Genomic DNA, 20,073 nt, shown 5'->3' with positions numbered 1-20,073 from the left:
TTTTTTTTTTATAATTCTGATTAGTTAAACATTTTAAATAGACTGCAGCAATTAACATTTTGTCAGAACCTCTAGTAAGTACGTTATTTTGTTCAGTTGTCTGTTCAGAATCGTGATTCAGAGTCGTGAGTCGTGAATCAGAGTCGTGATTCTCAATTTATTCCAGAATCGTGAAGCTTTAACATTTCAAAATGCACCTGCATTGTTTTGCATTGTGACTTTCAGTCGAATAAAACACTAATTTTCCAGTCGTATATTTCGTCATTGAAGTCTTCTTAAAAATAGTGTTAAAATCATCTCATTCTCATGAGCTAAGAGTATCGTAACACCCTTAATTTTAAGGGATCTTATTTTTTATTTAATTTTATTTTTGAAAGGTAATAATAAATAAGGGGAATTTTTTGTTTCAATGTATTATTGAAATAAATTGTGTTTTATTTTATTTTATATTATGCAGGAGTGTTGTCTGACTAATCCACAGCCCTGTATAGAGAACAAACATCCACTAACGTTGAGATCAGAAATAAAGATCAGAAAGTGTCGTTTTTGTTTGAATAAGCAGAATGTGTGTTAATGATTGACTCTGTCTGGACATTTGAACCTGACGCTTAGAGCTGGGCGATAATCCCTAAAAATCACAATATTCTCAATATCAATATATATCTCAATATTTTGTCATTTGCTAAAGAAAAACTCAAAATGGTGATTATCTTTTGCCCCAATTAAAAAACAACAGCAACATGCGTTGGATAAAACAGCTACAGTTCTTCAAAGCACATTCAAAATTTAGACCAAGTGGCCACTTATTACTTTTTATTAATCTTAATTTTTAACAATATTCGATATTCACAATATTCAGTATTTTTTTTATTTTTTATATTGATTACTCAATTATTGTGATAATATCACTAATATTCAATATATATCGACCAGCCCTAATTCTGCTTTTATTTTCATAATATAAGTTCATACCCAACAACTGGTCAGAAGACAATCAAGTAACTTTCCATGATGCTAACATTAGTACCTCTTCATGAAGTAAACCGCACTGATGATTGGTTATGTCTAGTTAGAAAGCACTGTGCCAATCTAAATCTGTACTTAGTAATGGGAAGGTTTTATAGTCGAGGTTTACCAGTGCGAAGACTAATTCAGTTTTATGTGCCAACTTGTATGTGTATTTATTTTTAATCATATTTATTTCGATTTAGTGTTGTGTTTGACTGCGATATGAAGAAGTTCATATCTTGATGAAAATGTCTTGACTACTACTCACTTGTTTGTTGATTGGGTTTCAACTGCCTTTATTAACAAAAGTGACCTTTTTTACCAAAGTAGTTGGTGTGTTTGAGAGCTGTGTGTTATTTTGAAGGTCATTCGCAGTGTGACGCGGATCATTCAGTGGTTCGGCTTCATGTAAAGCGTCAAGAACACGTTTGTGTGAAATATAGAATAAAACATCTGCAAAAGTAATGTGCCAAAATAGTCCATATAAAACCACTGAATGTGAAACTGCATGAATGACAAATACATATGATGTGGTGAGCTGAGAACATGTGATCTAAAAAGGCTTATCTTGCTTCTATTTAGTCAACTGTTTGTTAAAAACTGGACCACATTTTATTATGAAAACTTGGATCCTGAGTGTTTTATCATCATTGTTCATTGTCTTTAGACTCTGTGTCCATAAAAACTGAACTGTAATTAAATTGAAGGGGAAGCCAAACGTCTGTAAACACATCTGACGTAAACTGTGAAATGGTTTGACATTGATTTAATGCGCTCTGTGGTGTGAATTAACGTTTTTTAGAAATAAAAATAAGCCTTGTATCCCGTGTCATTATTGTCTGCTCATGTTAAGTGTGAACGCTTTGATTGCTGTTGAAAATATTCTAGCAGGGAAACATATTATAATAAGGTTTCATTAGTTGAGGGTTAAACATTCTAGGCTTGAGAGAAATAACCAGTTTAGATGCAAAGGATTTCAAGCTGACTAGCTGAAGACATTACTGTAGCTATAGACTTTAATAGACACTGATCTTACAGCACTACAGCAACCATAATGAAATGACCCTTCACAATAGATAAAGCTTTACAATGAACTGTTAGATATGGCAGTTTATCTGTTTAATAGAATACCTTACTCACCTGTTGAGTAATAAAAATGGGGGTTGTTGGGGCTACTGTGCCTTAAACCTTTTTATTTATTGGCTTAAAGATTAGTAAAACAGGCATTATTCATTAAATTATTTATATCATTGAAGTGACCACCAGACTTTCTCTCTCACACACACAATACATCCCTAAAAGATTGAAAATAAAAAAAACACATGAGCAGAAAACAGCAGACTACAATGACAAACACAGATATGAGTAATAAGCGTATGAATCTCAACAATGGTGAAAACAAAATATTCAGATCAACAATCAGATCAACTCTGGACATCACAAAAAGCTACTAAAAGACAACAAAAACCGCAGCAAAAAATAAAAGCAAATAGTTAGAATTAAAGAAAATAAAAGGGCAATTCAGCTGCATAATTTATTCATGCTGTGATGCATGCTGGGAGTTTTGTACTATTGTTCCCAGCATGCATTGCGACATGACACTTTTGATTGTCACCTTTGTTGAGATTCACGTGCTGATTCTTTATGTCTTTGTGTATCGAGATCGAAATCTGTTTCATTTTGTTATGGGATTTCAGTGAAGGTTGGTTTTGTTCCTTTACAAGATTTCAGTGGCGGTCGGTTTTGTTCGGTTGCGAGATTTCAGTGACGGTCGGTTTTGTTCGGTTACGAAATTTCAGTGACGGTCGGTTTTGTTCGGTTACGAGATTTCAGTGACGGTCGTTTTTTTTTCCTTTACGAGATTTCTATGATGGTCAGTTTGGTTTGGTTGTGAGAACTCAATGATGGTCGGTTTTGTTCGGTTACGAGATTTCAGTGACGGTCATTTTTTTTCCCTTTACGAGATTTCAGTGACGGTCGGTTTTGTTCCTTTACGAGATTTCAGTGACGGTCGTATTTTTTTCCTTTACGAGATTTCAGTGACGGTCGGTTTTTGTTCGGTTACGAAATTTCAGTGACGGTCGGATTTGTTCGGTTACGAGATTTCAGTGACGGACGTTTTTTTTCCTTTACGAGATTTCAGTGACGGTCGGTTTTGTTCGGTTACAAGATTTCAGTGACGATCGGTTTTGTTCGGTTACGAGATTTCAGTGACAGTTGTTTTTTTTTCCCTTTACGAGATTTCAGTGACGGTCAGTTTTGTTCCTTTACGAGATTTCAGTGACGGTCGTTTTTTTTTTCCTTTACGAGATTTCAGTGAAGGTCGGTTTTGTTCCTTTACGAGATTTCAGTGACGGTCGTTTTTTTTTTTTCCTTTACGAAATTTCAGTGACGGTCGATTTTGTTCCTTTACGAGATTTCAGTGATGGTCGTTTTTTTTCCTTTACGAGATTTCAGTAACGGAGGTTTTTTTTCCTTTACGAGATTTCAGTGACGGCCGGTTTTGTTCCGTTACAAGATTTCAGTGATGATTGGTTTTGTTCGGTTACGAGATTTCAGTGACAGTTGTTTTTTTTCACTTTACGAGATTTCAGTGACAGCCGGTTTTGTTCCGTTACAAGATTTCAGTGATGATCGGTTTTGTTCGGTTACGAGATTTCAGTGACAGTCGTTTTTTTTCCCTTTACGAGATTTCAGTGACGGACGGTTTTGTTCCTTTATGAGATTTCAGTGACGGTTGTTTTTTTTTTTCCTTTATGAGATTTCAGTGACGGTCGGTTTTGTTCCTTTACGAGATTTCAGTGACGATCGTTTTTTTTTTCCTTTACGAGATTTCAGTGACGGTCGGTTTTGCTCCTTTACGAGATTTCAATGACGGTCGGCTTTGTTCGGTTACAAGATTTTAGTGACGGTCGGTTTTGTTCGGTTATGAGATTTCAAAGACAGTTTTCAAGACACATGAGCAGAAAACAGCAGACTACAATGACAAACACAGATATGAGTAATAAGCGTATAAATCTCAACAATGGTGACAACAAAATATTCAGACAATCAGATCAACTCAATCAGACATCACAAAAAGCTACTAAAAGACAGAACAAAAACCGCAGCAAAAAATAAAAGCAAATAGTTAGAATTAAAGAAAATAAAAGGGCAATTCAGCTGCATAATTTATTCATGCTGTGATGCATGCTGGGAGTTTTGTACTATTGTTCCCAGCATGCATTACGACATGACACTTTTGATTGTCACCTTTGTCAAGATTCACGTGCTGATTCTTTATGTCTTTGTGTATCGAGATTGAAATCTGTTTAATTTTGTTATGGGATTTCAGTGAAGGTTGGTTTTGTTCCTTTACAAGATTTCAGTGGCGGTCGGTTTTGTTCGGTTACGAGATTTCAGTGACGGTCGTTTTTGTTCGGTTGCGAGATTTCAGTGACGGTCGGTTTTATTCGGTTACGAAATTTCAGTGACGGTCGGTTTTGTTCGGTTACGAGATTTCAGTGACGGTCGTTTTTTTTTCCTTTACGAGATTTCTATGATGGTCAGTTTGGTTTGGTTGTGAGAACTCAATGATGGTCGGTTTTGTTCGGTTACGAGATTTCAGTGACGGTCATTTTTTTTCCCTTTACGAGATTTCAGTGACGGTCGGTTTTGTTCCTTTACGAGATTTCAGTGACGGTCGTATTTTTTTCCTTTACGAGATTTCAGTGGCAGTTGGTTTTGTTCGGTTACGAGATTTCAGTGACAGTCGGTTTTTTTCCCTTTACGAGATTTCAGTGACGGTTAGTTTTGTTCCTTTACGAGATTTCAGTGACGGTTGTTTTTTTTTCCTTTACGAGATTTCAGTGACGGTCGTTTTTGTTCGGTTACGAAATTTCAGTGACGGTCGGTTTTGTTCGGTTATGAGATTTCAGTGACGGACGTTTTTTTTCCTTTACGAGATTTCAGTGACGGTCGGTTTTGTTCGGTTACAAGATTTCAGTGACGATCGGTTTTGTTTGGTTACGAGATTTCAGTGACAGTCGTTTTTTTTTCCCTTTACGAGATTTCAGTGATGGTCAGTTTTGTTCCTTTACGAGATTTCAGTGACAGTCGTTTTTTTTTCCTTTATGAGATTTCAGTGACGGTCGGTTTTGTTCCTTTACGAGATTTCAGTGACGGTCGTTTTTTTTTTCCTTTACGAGATTTCAGTGAAGGTCGGTTTTGTTCCTTTACGAGATTTCAGTGACGGTCGTTTTTTTTTTCTTTTACGAAATTTCAGTGACGGTCGGTTTTGTTCCTTTACGAGATTTCAGTGACGGTCGTTTTTTTTTTCCTTTACGAGATTTCAGTGATGGTCGGTTTTGTTCCTTTACGAGATTTCAGTGATGGTCGTTTTTTTTCCTTTACGAGATTTCAGTAACGGAGGTTTTTTTTCCTTTACGAGATTTCAGTGACGGCCGGTTTTGTTCCGTTACAAGATTTCAGTGATGATTGGTTTTGTTCGGTTACGAGATTTCAGTGACAGTTGTTTTTTTTCCCTTTACGAGATTTCAGTGACATCCGGTTTTGTTCCGTTACAAGATTTCAGTGATGATCGGTTTTGTTCGGTTACGAGATTTCAGTGACAGTCGTTTTTTTTCCCTTTACGAGATTTCAGTGACGGACGGTTTTGTTCCTTTACGAGATTTCAGTGACGGTTGTTTTTTTTTTCCTTTATGAGATTTCAGTGACGGTCGGTTTTGTTCCTTTACGAGATTTCAGTGACGATCGTTTTTTTTTTCCTTTACGAGATTTCAGTGACGGTCGGTTTTGTTCCTTTACAAGATTTCAATGACGGTCGGCTTTGTTCGGTTACAAGATTTTAGTGACGGTCGGTTTTGTTCGGTTATGAGATTTCAAAGACAGTTTTGTGTCATTAGAAGTTTTATTCCATTATGAGATTTCGCTGAAAGTCGACTTTGAAACTATTCAAACTGTTGGTTTTGTTTTGTGATGAGATTTCAAAGACGGTCGGTTTTGTTCCTTTGCAATCTCTCAATGACAGTTGGTTTTGTTCTATTACGAGATTTCTATGATGGTCAGTTTGGTTCAGTTGTGAGAACTCAATGACGGTCTGTTTTGTTCGGTTACGAGATTTCAATGATGGTCGGTTTTGTTTCTTTGTTCTTTTACAAGATTTCAAAGACAGACAGTTTTGCTTCATTATGAGATTTTAATGATAGTCGGTTTCATTCATTTAGGAGATCTCAACGACTGTCAGTTTTGTTTCATTACGAGATTTCAATGACAGTCTGTTTTCAATGACGTTCGGTTTTCTTCTGTTTGCAAGATTTCAAAGACAGCCAGTTTTGGTTTGTTACGAGATTTCAAAGATGGTCGGTTTTGATTAGTTACAAGATTTTAATGATGGTTGTTTTTCAGTGTCTGTCTTATTTGGTTACAAGATTTCAAAGACAGTCGGTTTCGTTTTGAGATTTCAGTGATGGCCTGTTTTGTTCCTTTGTGAGATTTCAAAGATGGTTCGTTTAGAATAGAATTACAAAACCTTTATTATCATTATACAGCTGTACAATGTTTTGTTTCGTTACAAGAGTTTAATGTTAATTTTTTACGAAATTTCAGTGACGGTCTATTACGACTTCAGTTATGGCAGATTACGAGAGTTTAATGAGGGTTTTTTTTCTTTACAAGATCTCAATGACGGTAAGTTTTTCTCCTTTGTTCCTAACCATTATTTTAAATTGTAATAATATTTCACAATATTACTGTTTTTCTGTATTTTTGATCAAATAAATGCAGGCTTGATGAGCAAAAAAGAGTTCTTTCAAAAACATTAAAAAAATAGTTGTGAAAAAAACAGTGCTTCCATGTAAGTTGTAAGTACTAAAAGCACTGTATCATTTGTGATGTGAAACTAACTAACTATGTAATGTGATTTAATGTAGGGATTGTTTTTGCCCCAGGGTTACACCCCTTATTTTCTGGGGTTTGTTTTAACCCTTTATTCAGTACATTTTATGGTGACTGTATTGGGGCATTGGGCAGTATGTGATGTTTTGTATGTGCTATTTTATACCAGGTTTACACCCTTTATTCAGTACAGCTTATTGCGATTGTACTGGGGCATCAGGCCCGCTAGCTTCTCTAACACCTCTTCCCACAGCTACCCAATCAACCATCCAGAGATAGACCAGGCTCAACCCTGTTTAGCTTCAGTGAGTTTGCAGATGAAAGCTTCAGGTTGACTGCTGCAGGGCTGCTCAAGCAAATTTCCAACCATAGACCCTCTTATGGAGGAGTACATCTCAACAATGGTGACATGCTTCATGCTGAAATGCATTCTATAACAGCCTATTGTGAAGTTGAAATTAACTGCATTACATTACATAGTGTAAGATTATAGACCACTAGATGACATCCTCTTCATCATCAAGTTGTCAACATCACCTGACCTGACCACATTTTCCCTTGCTATTTTTGCTAACACAATTTCAGCAGCGAGAAAAAAACTAACACTAAAGGTATGTTTACACAACAACGATGTACTAAAAACAGAAAAGGTTTTTCATTGTACAGATAACAATGTTACTAAAATTCATGATGCAATGCATGCTGGGAGCCATGGATGAGTTTTGATTGGTGCACCCAGAATGCAAGCCTTTTGTTGAATGTCACCATTGTTGAGATTCATACGCTGATTCTTGATGTCAGTGTGTGTCTGAATAATTCCATCTTTCAAAACTTACTGTCCAGCATGTTTTTTTAATTCTTCAAATGATCAGATAGTCACGACACTGCAGGAGCAAATGCTCCAGAAGCACAAGATCAATAGAGAGTTTAGAGGTGTTAATAACACAACAATCAGAGCAAACCACTTTATGATATTTAGATCATTAACAACCAACACGAATCTGGCATCTTTTGGCTTTTTTTAACACAACATGCATTTTTTCTAAACACAGTGTTAAAACAGCCACCAAAAAAAAAAAAAAATTATTTAAAAATTCAAGGATCAAGAACACAACTAAAGGAAACGCTATTCACCAAAATGGTGACTTAAAAAATATTTATTTATTTATTTTTGGAGTTTTTAATCATCCTCTGCTGAGATCATTTTTAGAGATTTAATTTATTTGTTTGCAGTTGATGTTTCAGTATTTGATATAGAAATGAATTTGAATGAAAAAGATCTCAACGAAACATGGCTGAAATATTTGAAATAATAAAATAATTATTTACAATTGACAAGAACAAGTTTATATATATATATATATATATATATATATATATATATATATATATATATATATGTTTAATTAAGAAATTAGGTTAAATGAACATTAGCTGTGGTATTGAAATCTTCATTTAGTTATTCCAACTAAACTTTGTTCAAATAGCTAAATTTGTCAAGTTGAAAAAACATACAATTCTAAATAAGTACAAACTTAACTCAGTCAATGTAAAAAGATAACTCAAAAAGTTAAAATGTTAGTTCACCCAAAAATGAAAATATTAATTACTCACCCGTAAGACCTTCGTTCATCTTCCGAACACAAATTAAGATATTTTTCTTAAAATCCGATGACTCCGTGAGGCCTCAATTGACAGTAAGTTAATTAACACTTTCAATGCCCAGAAAGCTACTAAAGACGCATTTAAAAGCAGTTAATTCAGTTCATGGTCTTACGGGTGTGGAACGACATGAGGGTGAGTAATTAATGACAGAATTTTTATTTTTGGGTGAACTAATCCTTTAAGTTAAAGAAACTTCCTATTTTTCACAGTTTATGGCCTGCTTGTGGCTCAGATCTGGCAAACAGGAGTGGTCCACCCAAGTGCCATCACATGTGGCCCATACTGTATCATCATACCACACATGGCAGATTAGGTATCCGGGTTGATTGTCTATAGACATTGTGTCGACCTTGATTTTTTTGCAATATTGAGGAGTTTTATTTTGATTATAGAAAATAAATACGATTGCTCTTCTCACAAATCAAGCTGTTTCGTGTTGTTTCACTAGCATGTTTCTTTGGTGTTGAGGACTCAAGTTTCGGTTTTCAGGTACTCTTTACACCTCTGCCGGTGTGAAAGCCCCTATAAAGCCTCGACTTGATAGCCATTTTCCTGGCATCATCCACCCGTCAAAAGTCATCAATGAGGCCTGGGCAGAAAATACTAACGTACCAGCTTGCTAAAACATAGGACTTGATGTTTTTTGCTTTGTGCTGGATTTACAGTCTGCTCTTCTGTATTTACCCTAAGCTCTGAGCACACTGAAGCAGGCTGACTGGGGGCTTCCCAGCTTGGGCAGGCGGTATCTGAAGTTGGCGCAGGCCTGGAGCAAGCTATAAAAGGGCCCTGAGATGCCTTGTTTAAATAGAAAAATGCAAAGTACCTTCATCAGTCACTAACACCTCTTTAACTGAAGCACAATTCAAGATGTGCTGTTAATATTTTTACCTTGAAGTAATAATATGTATAATGTGCCTTTCTCATACTCAAAGTGTTACAAACATAATACAAAGTATATTTTAAAGCATTAGAAAAACCTCTTTATTTTGTTAAGAAAGCACAGTTAAGCATTAAACAAAATGTGTTCAAGACAAGTAACTACATATACAAGGCAATCTAGTTAATGTAGAAAAACATTATATGCAAACAGAAGAAAGGGTTACACTTTATTTTAACTACTTTATGTTGTTACAGTATAATTACACAAATAAGTACTTATTAACTACATGTACTTATGTTAGAGTTAATTGTAGGGTTAGATACTTGTAATTATGGATGATTTACTGTTATTACTACAGTAAGTACGTGTAACGTGTAACTGTATAATATTCAGTGTTGCAGAAGAACGTAAATGCATCCTTTTTACACATTTATGATGCATTAAATCATCTGACCCCATTCAAACAGCAGAGCCGTTTTTAAGGCCGTTCCGCATCTTTAACTTCAGTATGTTTTGCAGAAATCTTTCCATCTTGGGTGTTGCACAGTATCTCTTGTCGTTGGCATGCAATCTGAAACGGGAGGTTTTATGATTGACACATGGGCTATACTCTTTAATAATCCTTCAGAAATTCATATAAATAACTCACACAAGGGCATCAATAGAACACACTCCGTGGGTCGTCTGGACGTCATATTTTGTGACCTTCATCAGCAATTCAAGTGGAAACTTTTTACTCGTTTCAACACAGCATTTGGGTGTGGCACCTGAAAATCGAAAGCAAAAACACAATCCACCTCTAATAACACTGATCAATGTAATATGACAATGCATCAAAATTCTATATGCTGCATATTAGTCATTCATGTCGTTTTTTCCAAAAGATAAATTATATAAATATATATATTTGTAGTTGACAAATAGGCAGTAAAAAATGCTTTTTTTTGGGTAAAACAATTTAAGAAAAAATACATATATTTTTGTAGTGTGAAATCTGATGTTTGAGAAAATATGAGGTTTTACTAAATGGTGTGACATAGCAATTGTTAGATGCTTATTTTCACGTAGTGCTCTTAATATGAAATTATGAAAAACATTTTTTTCTCCATGACCTGGACATTATGTCACGCTTAAGGACAGAAATGGTAGTTATTACATTAAAGAGAGTGAGGGGTATCACATTAAAGCATTTTTATTTAACTTTGAAAAAAGAAAGAAAATTTAATTTTGATTCAAACAAAATCAACATTTAAAAAAATAAATAAACAAACAAAATGAAATGTAACTTTGAAAGAGCAAATATCTTTGAAACTAACTTTGAAACACCCCAAAATCAAAAAAAGTAATTTATTTCTTTGTTAAAGAAGAAAACACATTTCATTTTGTTACATCAATCAAATTTTTAAAGTATATGACAGCTCTTTTTAAGGCATCATTTCGACTTTGTGTCGTTCTCTAGGATCTTTTCCCTTCTGCGTGGATCCGTTAATTTCCCCCCTATACTTCCGTGTCCTCTCCCTCACACTCATTTCTCTCCCTCAATTCTTTCTGTCTCAAAAACAAAGCATCACATTTTATACTTATTCTCATGACACTTCAAAACAGTACAAAAAACATCAGAAATAAAATTATTTAATGTAATTACTGCATTTAATAACAATGTATAACCACTGTATAACAATGTATAATAACAATAACTGTTGAAAACTGTTGATTTGTCAGGATTCTTTGATTAATAGAAAGTTCAAAAGAACTATATTTATATAAAAAATAAAAAAACATTGTAATGTAAAACTATCCATTAATCTTAATCTGAGGAATAGCATGAATGTGATTTGCAGGAACCCTAATTATTACCTTGAACGGCGCTGAAGGCGATGGACAGTAAAATGGCGAGCACTATGGGATCCATCTGAAGATCAGTGAGATTCCCTCAAAATCCTGTGAGATCTGAGACTCTGGTGGCTCTTATATGCGCCGTTAAAGCTCCTCCTATCAGAGATGCTTGTGTGACAGACAACAGACACTGAACTTGATTCATCTTACACATTCAGCCTCAAGAGTCGAGTGATTTTCATTCAGGCGTTCAAAAACAGAGACAGCTGCAGTGTATGAAACAACCATTTATTCAATCACCTAAAAACAGCATAATTTACATTAAATAAAATTACAACAAAATTAAGTTAAAAATGTTTCAAATCACTTTGTAGTTTTCACCGGAGCAACATTAAAATTTCACATTTACATAAACTTAAAAAATAATGATAAAATCATGGATAGCAGCATCAAGAACATCTGTAGTTTCTTTCTCCACAGTTTCATGCATCTGAAAGACAGAAAGGGACAAGATAGACATTCGATCAAAGAAATAAATCTGTGTTCCAAACAGCTGTTATCATGGATTTGGGCTGTCAAACTGCAAAAATGAAAACACACTTCACAGAAAGAGATATTTGTGAAAGTGAAGTTGGGCATTTGAGACACTTTGGATCTTCTTTCATGTTTCAATGAAGACATATGAGTTATGAAAAGAGTTAAGAAAAGAAACGGAGTGATTCATGTCTCACCTGTCCTCTTCCATGAGCTCAAGGGTTTGCTGGAGGGAACTTGGATCTGTTCTTGGCTCTGCTGGAAGTGCTGGGAAAAACATGGGATTTGAAACAACATGTAAAGTCACAGAATGCTCACTAATCTGGAATTTTTCACAGGATGAGTTCACTATGAAAAATCATGCAAGTCAATGTACTTTTGCCTGAACAAGAACAAATGCTCATAAAAATGTCAATCCACAGGATCTTCACTTTACACCAACTAGGTGGCATTTTCCCTACAGCACAGAAATGTGGCTTTTCTGGCAGGAAAATGGTTCATTACGGAACCGCGTTGAAATATTGTCCGATTTTGTTTGAACAACAGCAGCTTTACTAACATGAAAAAAAAAAAACAGACACTAAACTAACAAAGAAATATTATACTGATCAGGGTTATTATCATATAAATATTATATAAAGATTTAAAAAATATATATATATATTGATATATGAATAAATATTAAAAGATAAAATATTTTATCATCTAAAAATAAAACCCTAAAAAACATTTATTTTAAATAAAATATACGTTAACAAACAAAATATAACAATACAGCTAGCTTCTCATTTTTGTTTAGTTTTACTTGAAATGCTAAAATAACTACAAATAAATCAACTAAAAAGAATAAATAAACATTCACAAAACTATGTAGACATTAAAAAACTAAAATCAACTAAAAAGAATAAATACAAATTAAAACTATATAAACAAAAAAACTAAAAACAATAAATGAAAATAAATAAATAAATAAATAAATAAATAAATACATAACAGAAATGACAAAAACTTTAAAAATTAAAATGGAAACAGAAATAAAAAAAATAAAGTAATTCAAAATATAATAGTATATCAATGGTACTAAAATAATCTATATTGTTTAATAAATTATTAAATTACAAAAAAACTATGTAGACATTAAAAAACTAAAAAGAATAAATACAAATTAAAACTATATAAACAAAAAAACTAAAAACAATAAATGAAAATAAATAAATAAAATAAATAAATAAATAAATAAATACATACCAGAAATGACAAAAACACAACAAAATGACTAAAACTTTAACAAAAATTAAGGTGAAAACAGAAATATAAAAAAAAAGTATAAAAATTTAAAAATGTAATAGTATATCAATGGTACTAAAATAATCTATATTGTTTAATAAATTATTAAATTACAAAAAAACTATGTAGACATTAAAAAACTAAATCAACGAAAAAGAATAAATACAAATAAATGTATGAAATGAAATAAATAAAATAACAGAAATGACAAAAACATAAAACGACTAAAACTAACAAAAATGAAAATAAAAAAGAAATTAGAAAAATTAAGTCTAATTCAAAACATTAAAAATATATTAGTCTATCAATGGTACTAAAATAACATATTTTGTTAATTATTAAACAAATAAAAATGATTATACTTTTGCATATTAGTTTTTGCATATCATAACTGATTGATATTATTATTGATTATAATTTTTAGAATTTTATTGATATAATTTTTGCATATTACCATTGATTGATTATTGATTATAATATTATTATTAATCTATACTAATTATTTATATTTATTCATATGTATTCATTATTATTATTTATTTATATAATTAGATGATATATTACAATTATCAATATAATTATATATTTTATTTATTATATATAAATTTGACCATTTCTAATAATATTATTTATAATAAAAATAGTAAACAAGAGAGAGAGAGAGAGAGACCCCCCCCTCCCCCCTTTTGCCCAAAAGGTTGCAAATGTTGAAATAGCTTATTTTTTCTCCTAGTCTAAGCTTGAGGTTTATTTATATACAATAATAAATCCACCCTGAGAAACGTTTACTGAAGTAAGAAGTGACGGCTATCCCCGGTCTATACATCTTCTGTGTCTTTGTACCTGTTGGATCTGCTGGATTTCCCTCATGGCCAGTCGTATAGATGGGTAGAGTCGAGGGAACGGCCTGCTCTCATGGGTCGAATCGTCACTCTTGTGCTCCATCTGTGCGGCTTCGACCCGTCTGCGTCGGTCAGATATGCGTTTGAGCACCGGGGGTTTGTGGGACTCAACGTTTGAGTTTCCTCCTGGTGGCAGGAAGAGTCTCTGCATCTGTACATGCACTTTATTTGAACCCGTGTCTATGTCCTGATGCGCCTCCTCAGCAGGACACATAGCGCTGCTCTCCACCGATGATGTAAAAGCTTTGAGCTCCTCATAGTCTGGCTCCTGATCACACATCTGTAGACGCACAAACCAAACTCCTTCCTTTATACCAAACTAAACAGTTGCAGAAGCCCTTAAATGAAGTGAAGAACACTCACCTGACCACAGGGCACCGTGAGCAGCTCCATGAAGGGCTTGATGCCCACGTGAGTGTGGTACTGGACCAGGTCTGTGAGAGAGGAATGAGCCCGGTCCTCCCCGAGAATCACATACTTCCCATTGGTCTGCATCTCCACCATGTAGTGACGGCAGCGATCTGCACCCCTGTTCCACAGAACCAATACCAGCAGATGTTTTGAGTAAATAAATCAAATTAACATCAATAATTAATTAAACACACAACAATAATAATATAAAAATACATTTAAAAAAATGAAAAATTGTTGCATAATATAATTATTGATTATATTGATTAATATAATTATTAATTATTGATATTGATATTAATATTAATCTATACTATTTATTTATATGTATTCATTATTTATATAATTACACTTTTAAAATATTATTGTTATAATTATCAATATTATTAGATTAGATTATTTTTATATTAATTATATTTATTTTACTATTTCTAATAATATTATTATTAATAAAAATAAACAGATAAAAACAAAATTTGTTTTATATGAATAAATAAAATATTTGAATATTAATGATAATAATAATAAAATACAGTAAAATTATTATAATAATTTTAATAATTATAATATATAATTAATAATTAAAAATTATTCATAATAATTAATAATTATAAAATATATAATTAATAATTATAATAATTATTATTTTAATAATAATAATAATAATAATATTATTATTATTATTATTATTATTATTATTATTATTATTATTATTAGCATGTACCTGAAAGTCAGAGTGTAACCCTCCCGGCTTTGACCGACACGCACCAAGAAGCAGCCGAGAGGTTTGTCGATCAGGAGATCTTCTGCATGTCTGGGAAACCAAAGTTATAATCAGCACATAATAAAAATATTCTCATTTTCACTACAGTAGGGAATTGATTGGACTATCCAAGCTGACCTGCGTGTGATCATGCCGTGGAACCAGCTGGGGAAGATACCGTCTCTGGTCAGCTTACGGACCTGCGTCTCTTTGAACCAGCGGATGGTGTTGGACTTTTTCAGGTGTTTCTCTTTAATTCGTTCTTCATCTATCGGCTGAAGTACCAGAGATGCGTCCAGGTGAACGTTCTCATTTAGCGCGTTATCAAACGGAGTTCTCTGTCAGGAAATTTAATGAAAAATTAGATTAACAAAAATGAGTATGACACTTAAAGTCAGGGTTATTATTAGTTAACTAAAACCATAAAAAACACTTTGGTTACTTAAAATAAAATAACCATTAACTAATAAAACTTTCTACTTGCCAAGGCAACATATCTAATTTTTTAGTTTAACTTGAACTAAAATAAGTAAACTAAACTAAAACTGAAATAATAATAAATAAAATAAGATATTTTCATAAACAAAAAATAATGACAAAAACACAAAACTATGGAGCCCCAACATATAATTTGTATGAAATATTATAATGCACAATTGACTTAAAAAACAAATTATTATATTGTGCGCACAATATAAAACGAGAACAAATTATTATATTGTGCGCACAATTTAGTAAAACGAGGGAACGAATTATTATACTGTGCGCACAATTTAGTAAAACGAGGGAACAAATTAAATTGTGCGCACAATTTAGTAAAACGAGGGAACAAATTATTATATTGTGCGCACAATTTAGTAAAACGAGGGAACGAATTATTATATTGTGCGCACAATTTAGTAAAACGAGGGAACAAATTATTATATTGTGCGCACAATTTAGTAAAACGAGGGAACAAATATATTGTGCGCACAATTTAGTAAAACGAGGGAATGCGCAAATTAAATTGTGCGCACAATTTAGTAAAACGAGGGAACAAATTATTATACTGTGCGCACAATTTAGTAAAACGAGGGAACAAATTATTATACTGTGCGCACAATTTAGTAAAACGAGGGAACAAATTAAATTGTGCGCACAATTTAGTAAAACGAGGGAACAAATTAAATTGTGCGCACAATTTAGTAAAACGAGGGAACAAATTATTATATTGTGCGCACAATTTAGTAAAACGAGGGAACAAATTATTATATTGTGCGCACAATTTAGTAAAACGAGGGAACAAATTATTATATTGTGCGCACAATTTAGTAAAACGAGGGAACAAATTATTATATTGTGCGCACAATTTAGTAAAACGAGGGAACGTATTATTATACTGTGCGCACAATTTAGTAAAACGAGGGAATGAATTATATCGTACGCACAATTTAGTAAAACGAGGGAACAAATTATTATATTGTGCGCACAATTTAGTAAAACGAGGGAACAAATTATTATATTGTGCGCACAATTTAGTAAAACGAGGGAACAAATTATTATATTGTGCGCACAATTTAGTAAAACGAGGGAACAAATTATTATATTGTGCGCACAATTTAGTAAAACGAGGGAACAAATTATTATATTGTGCGCACAATTTAGTAAAACGAGGGAACAAATTATTATATTGTGCGCACAATTTAGTAAAATAAAACGAGGGAACAAATTATTATATTGTGCGCACAATTTAGTAAAACGAGGGAACGTATTATTATACTGTGCGCACAATTTAGTAAAACGAGGGAATGAATTATATCGTACGCACAATTTAGTAAAATGAGGGAACCAATTATTATATCACAAGATTTAGTAAAACAAATGGCAATGTGCGCAGATTTTCATAAAACGGCTGAACAAATATCATGATTTACTTAAAACGAGGAAACAAATTATTATATTGTGCACACAATTTAGTGACATGAGAAATATATATATATATATTTATTTTTTTGTCCACGTCATGTGAGGTGCTCTGTACAAAACAAACTTAAAAATTAAAATGAACACTGAAAATATAAAAATAAACCTAATTGAATATAATAGTATTTAGTAGTAGTATATCAATGATACTAAAATAACTGCTTAAAGTAAAGAAGAAATGGCATTGGCAATCCATATTACTTTTGTAATGTGGCATATTACAGGGTACGAACAAAAAATAACATGTTTTAAAGTCAGTTTTGATTTCAAGTCAACTTTAAACTTTCAAATAGGGGGAGTGAAACATGATCAAGCTCTAATACTGACTATAAATGTAACTTGACACGGAAAGAATCTTTAAATTGGTGGGTTGAAGAGGTAATCTCATAATCCAGATGTAGAATTTCACTGAATAAGCTACAGATGTCACACCTCAAAAAGCTTGCTGCGCGGCCGTGGTACAGGCGGCAGATGTGGTTCTTTTAGGATGCTACTCAACACAGAGCGAGGCCTGGGCTCCGGCTTTTTCCTTCTCGGCAAGGGTACGGGTGGCGACGCTGGTCCTGCAAACACACACACAGACACGACTTTAACACACATGACTGTTTTCAGCCGCTTCAGAGCTGATGTCAGAGGACAGTCCTTACGCAGGTTCTCCTGCTCCACTTCCAGACGTCTCTTCCTCTCCTCCTCCAGCTGCTGTAGTCTCCTCTCCTCCTCCTCACGCTCCTCTCTCTCCCGCTGAGCCTGCCTGCTGCCGCCGAAACTCTGCTAGCAATGCCAGATACTTCCTTCTGCAGACCCTCGCCCGGTAATCTACAGAACAAGATGTGATGTAGTCAGGGACGGTTCTAGGGTCAGTGGATATTTGGGACTTTCTTTTGCCCAGACTTTGTCCCTGCAGCCTTTACGAGTAGCTATAAATGTAACCGTTATTATGAATATTAATTTGCCAAGCAACATTTTAAACTTAATTAGGCTTGTAAAAATTCTAACTATGGATCAGATGATGGAAAAAGCCATTATGACTTTTCATGCAAGAAACCTTGACATTCCCCAAAAATTCACTAAAAAGGTAAAATATGGCTTTATAGTGTGTGCCATTATTTGCTTAAAGGCAACATATCCAGATAAAAGACCTCTCGCAGTTCACATGTGAATCTTGCCGTTCATGTCTGAACTTGCTCTCACTGTTTTCATTAGTGTACTTCTCTGAGAGGTGATTTAGGATACAATGAAACAGTCAAACTAGGAGCCAAGATGTTTCATGTGGAGTCATGTGAGTTCCTCAATAATTGTATAGAGGCTTTAACAAACAAGTTTAATTGCCACTCACTTTTCTGAATGACAACCGCTGCTCGTCCCAGTCTCTCCAGAAGACGGGCCAACTCCTCCTGGTGCCAGTACTTAAAAAACAAACGCGACGATCTGAAAGAGCAACACAGGAGAACTGCTGTGACTTGCTCGATATATGAACCACTGAAGTATCTAATTTATTGGTTTGTATAATATTCTCACCAAATTTTCAAGCCAAATCAAAGTTAATAAAACATGTTAGAGCCTGTGAAAGATTTTATAAACCTTAAAATGCTGGCAGTACTAACAAAAAAAAAATAGATTTGAACAGGAAATGTGAGTGATTAGGGGGTTTCTTGGTATTACCAACCATACATATGAACAATAACAACAGTGATGCTTGTGTTAAATGCCACTAATAACACTTAAAATAATTTAATTTAATTCATGTAGACAGGTCGCATCAGGCTCAAACTTACCCACACTTCCAACCAGAGAGTTCAGTGCTGTTGAGGATCGACATACAACTAAAAGCAACAAAAGAAAAGAGATCCATTGTAGATGAAACCAAATGATCAATATCAGTACATATCATCATGAAGAGCTCATTTAAAAGGAGCACAAAGTCATTTTATGTTATTTATTAAATATTGTTCAAGACCTTGCAGATTTTACTCCTCTTCCTGCACTGTAATGAGAATCACATTGTCTTCTTTTCATTGTGTATATTTTATATTGGAAACATTACTATTTTGAAAACTTTTGAAAGACTTTTCTGATCATCAAGCCTGCATTTATTTGATCCAGAAAAAAAACCTAATATTATGAAATATTATTACAATTTAAAATAATGGTTTTCTGTTTTAATATACTTTAAAAATATAATTTATTCCTGTGATCAAAGCTGAATTTTCACCATCATTACTCCAGTCTTCAGTGTCACATGATCCTCATTTTAATATGCTGATTTGCTGCTCAGTTATTATCAGTGATTTTTTTTTTGGAACCTGTGATACTTTTTTCAGGATTCGTTGATGAATAAAAACTTAAAAAAGAACAGCCTTTATTAAAAATAGAACTCTTTTCTAACAATATAAATCTTTAGTATCACTTCTTATCAATTGCTGAATAAAATTATTAATTTCTTTCAAAGAAAGAAAGAAAGAAAATATATTACTGACCCCAAACTTTTGAACGATAGTGTATATTATTACAAAAGATTTCTATTTTAAATAAATGCTGTTCTTTTTATTCATCAACAAATCCTGAATAAATTTCACAGGTTATATAAAATAAGCAGCACTACTGTTTCCAAAATTGATAATAAATCAGCTGTTATAATATTTCATAATAATACTGTTTTATCTGTATTTTTGATTAAATAAATGCAGGCTTGAAGGGACTTCTTTCAAAAACATTAAAAATACCAATGTTTCCAAACTTTTGACCATTACCATAAGTGAGTGTGTGTGTATTGTGCCAAAATAAAATAAAGTAAAACTAATTCATTTATACTAAGCAAGAATGTTTCTCAGCATTGCATGCATACTTTATTTTGTATGTATTCAGTCTGCAAACAAAAGCAGCTGATAATAGGAAGCTTATTCCTCTCATGTGAACGAACCTCATTTAAA

General features: G+C 33.2%; 1 protein-coding gene across 1 annotated transcript in view; it reads right to left on the bottom strand.

Moving 5' to 3' along the window:
• Positions 1-17,575: 17,575 nt before the first annotated feature.
• LOC125262471 (myosin-IIIb) overlaps positions 17,576-20,073 on the bottom strand; it is a 32,852-nt gene continuing 30,354 nt past the window's right edge. Inside the window, exons 21-24 of the mRNA XM_048181254.1 lie at positions 18,919-18,966; positions 18,480-18,571; positions 17,791-17,959; positions 17,576-17,706 (exon numbers count right to left, since the gene is read on the bottom strand). Coding sequence (XP_048037211.1) covers positions 17,865-17,959; positions 18,480-18,571; positions 18,919-18,966 — 235 coding nt within the window. The 3' untranslated portion in view covers positions 17,576-17,706; positions 17,791-17,864. The remainder of the gene's footprint in view (positions 17,707-17,790; positions 17,960-18,479; positions 18,572-18,918; positions 18,967-20,073) is intronic.

Source organism: Megalobrama amblycephala, linkage group LG2 (assembly GCF_018812025.1).
Source record: "Megalobrama amblycephala isolate DHTTF-2021 linkage group LG2, ASM1881202v1, whole genome shotgun sequence".
NCBI lineage: Eukaryota > Metazoa > Chordata > Actinopteri > Cypriniformes > Xenocyprididae > Megalobrama > Megalobrama amblycephala.
This window is presented reverse-complemented; position numbering and strand designations above follow the sequence as displayed.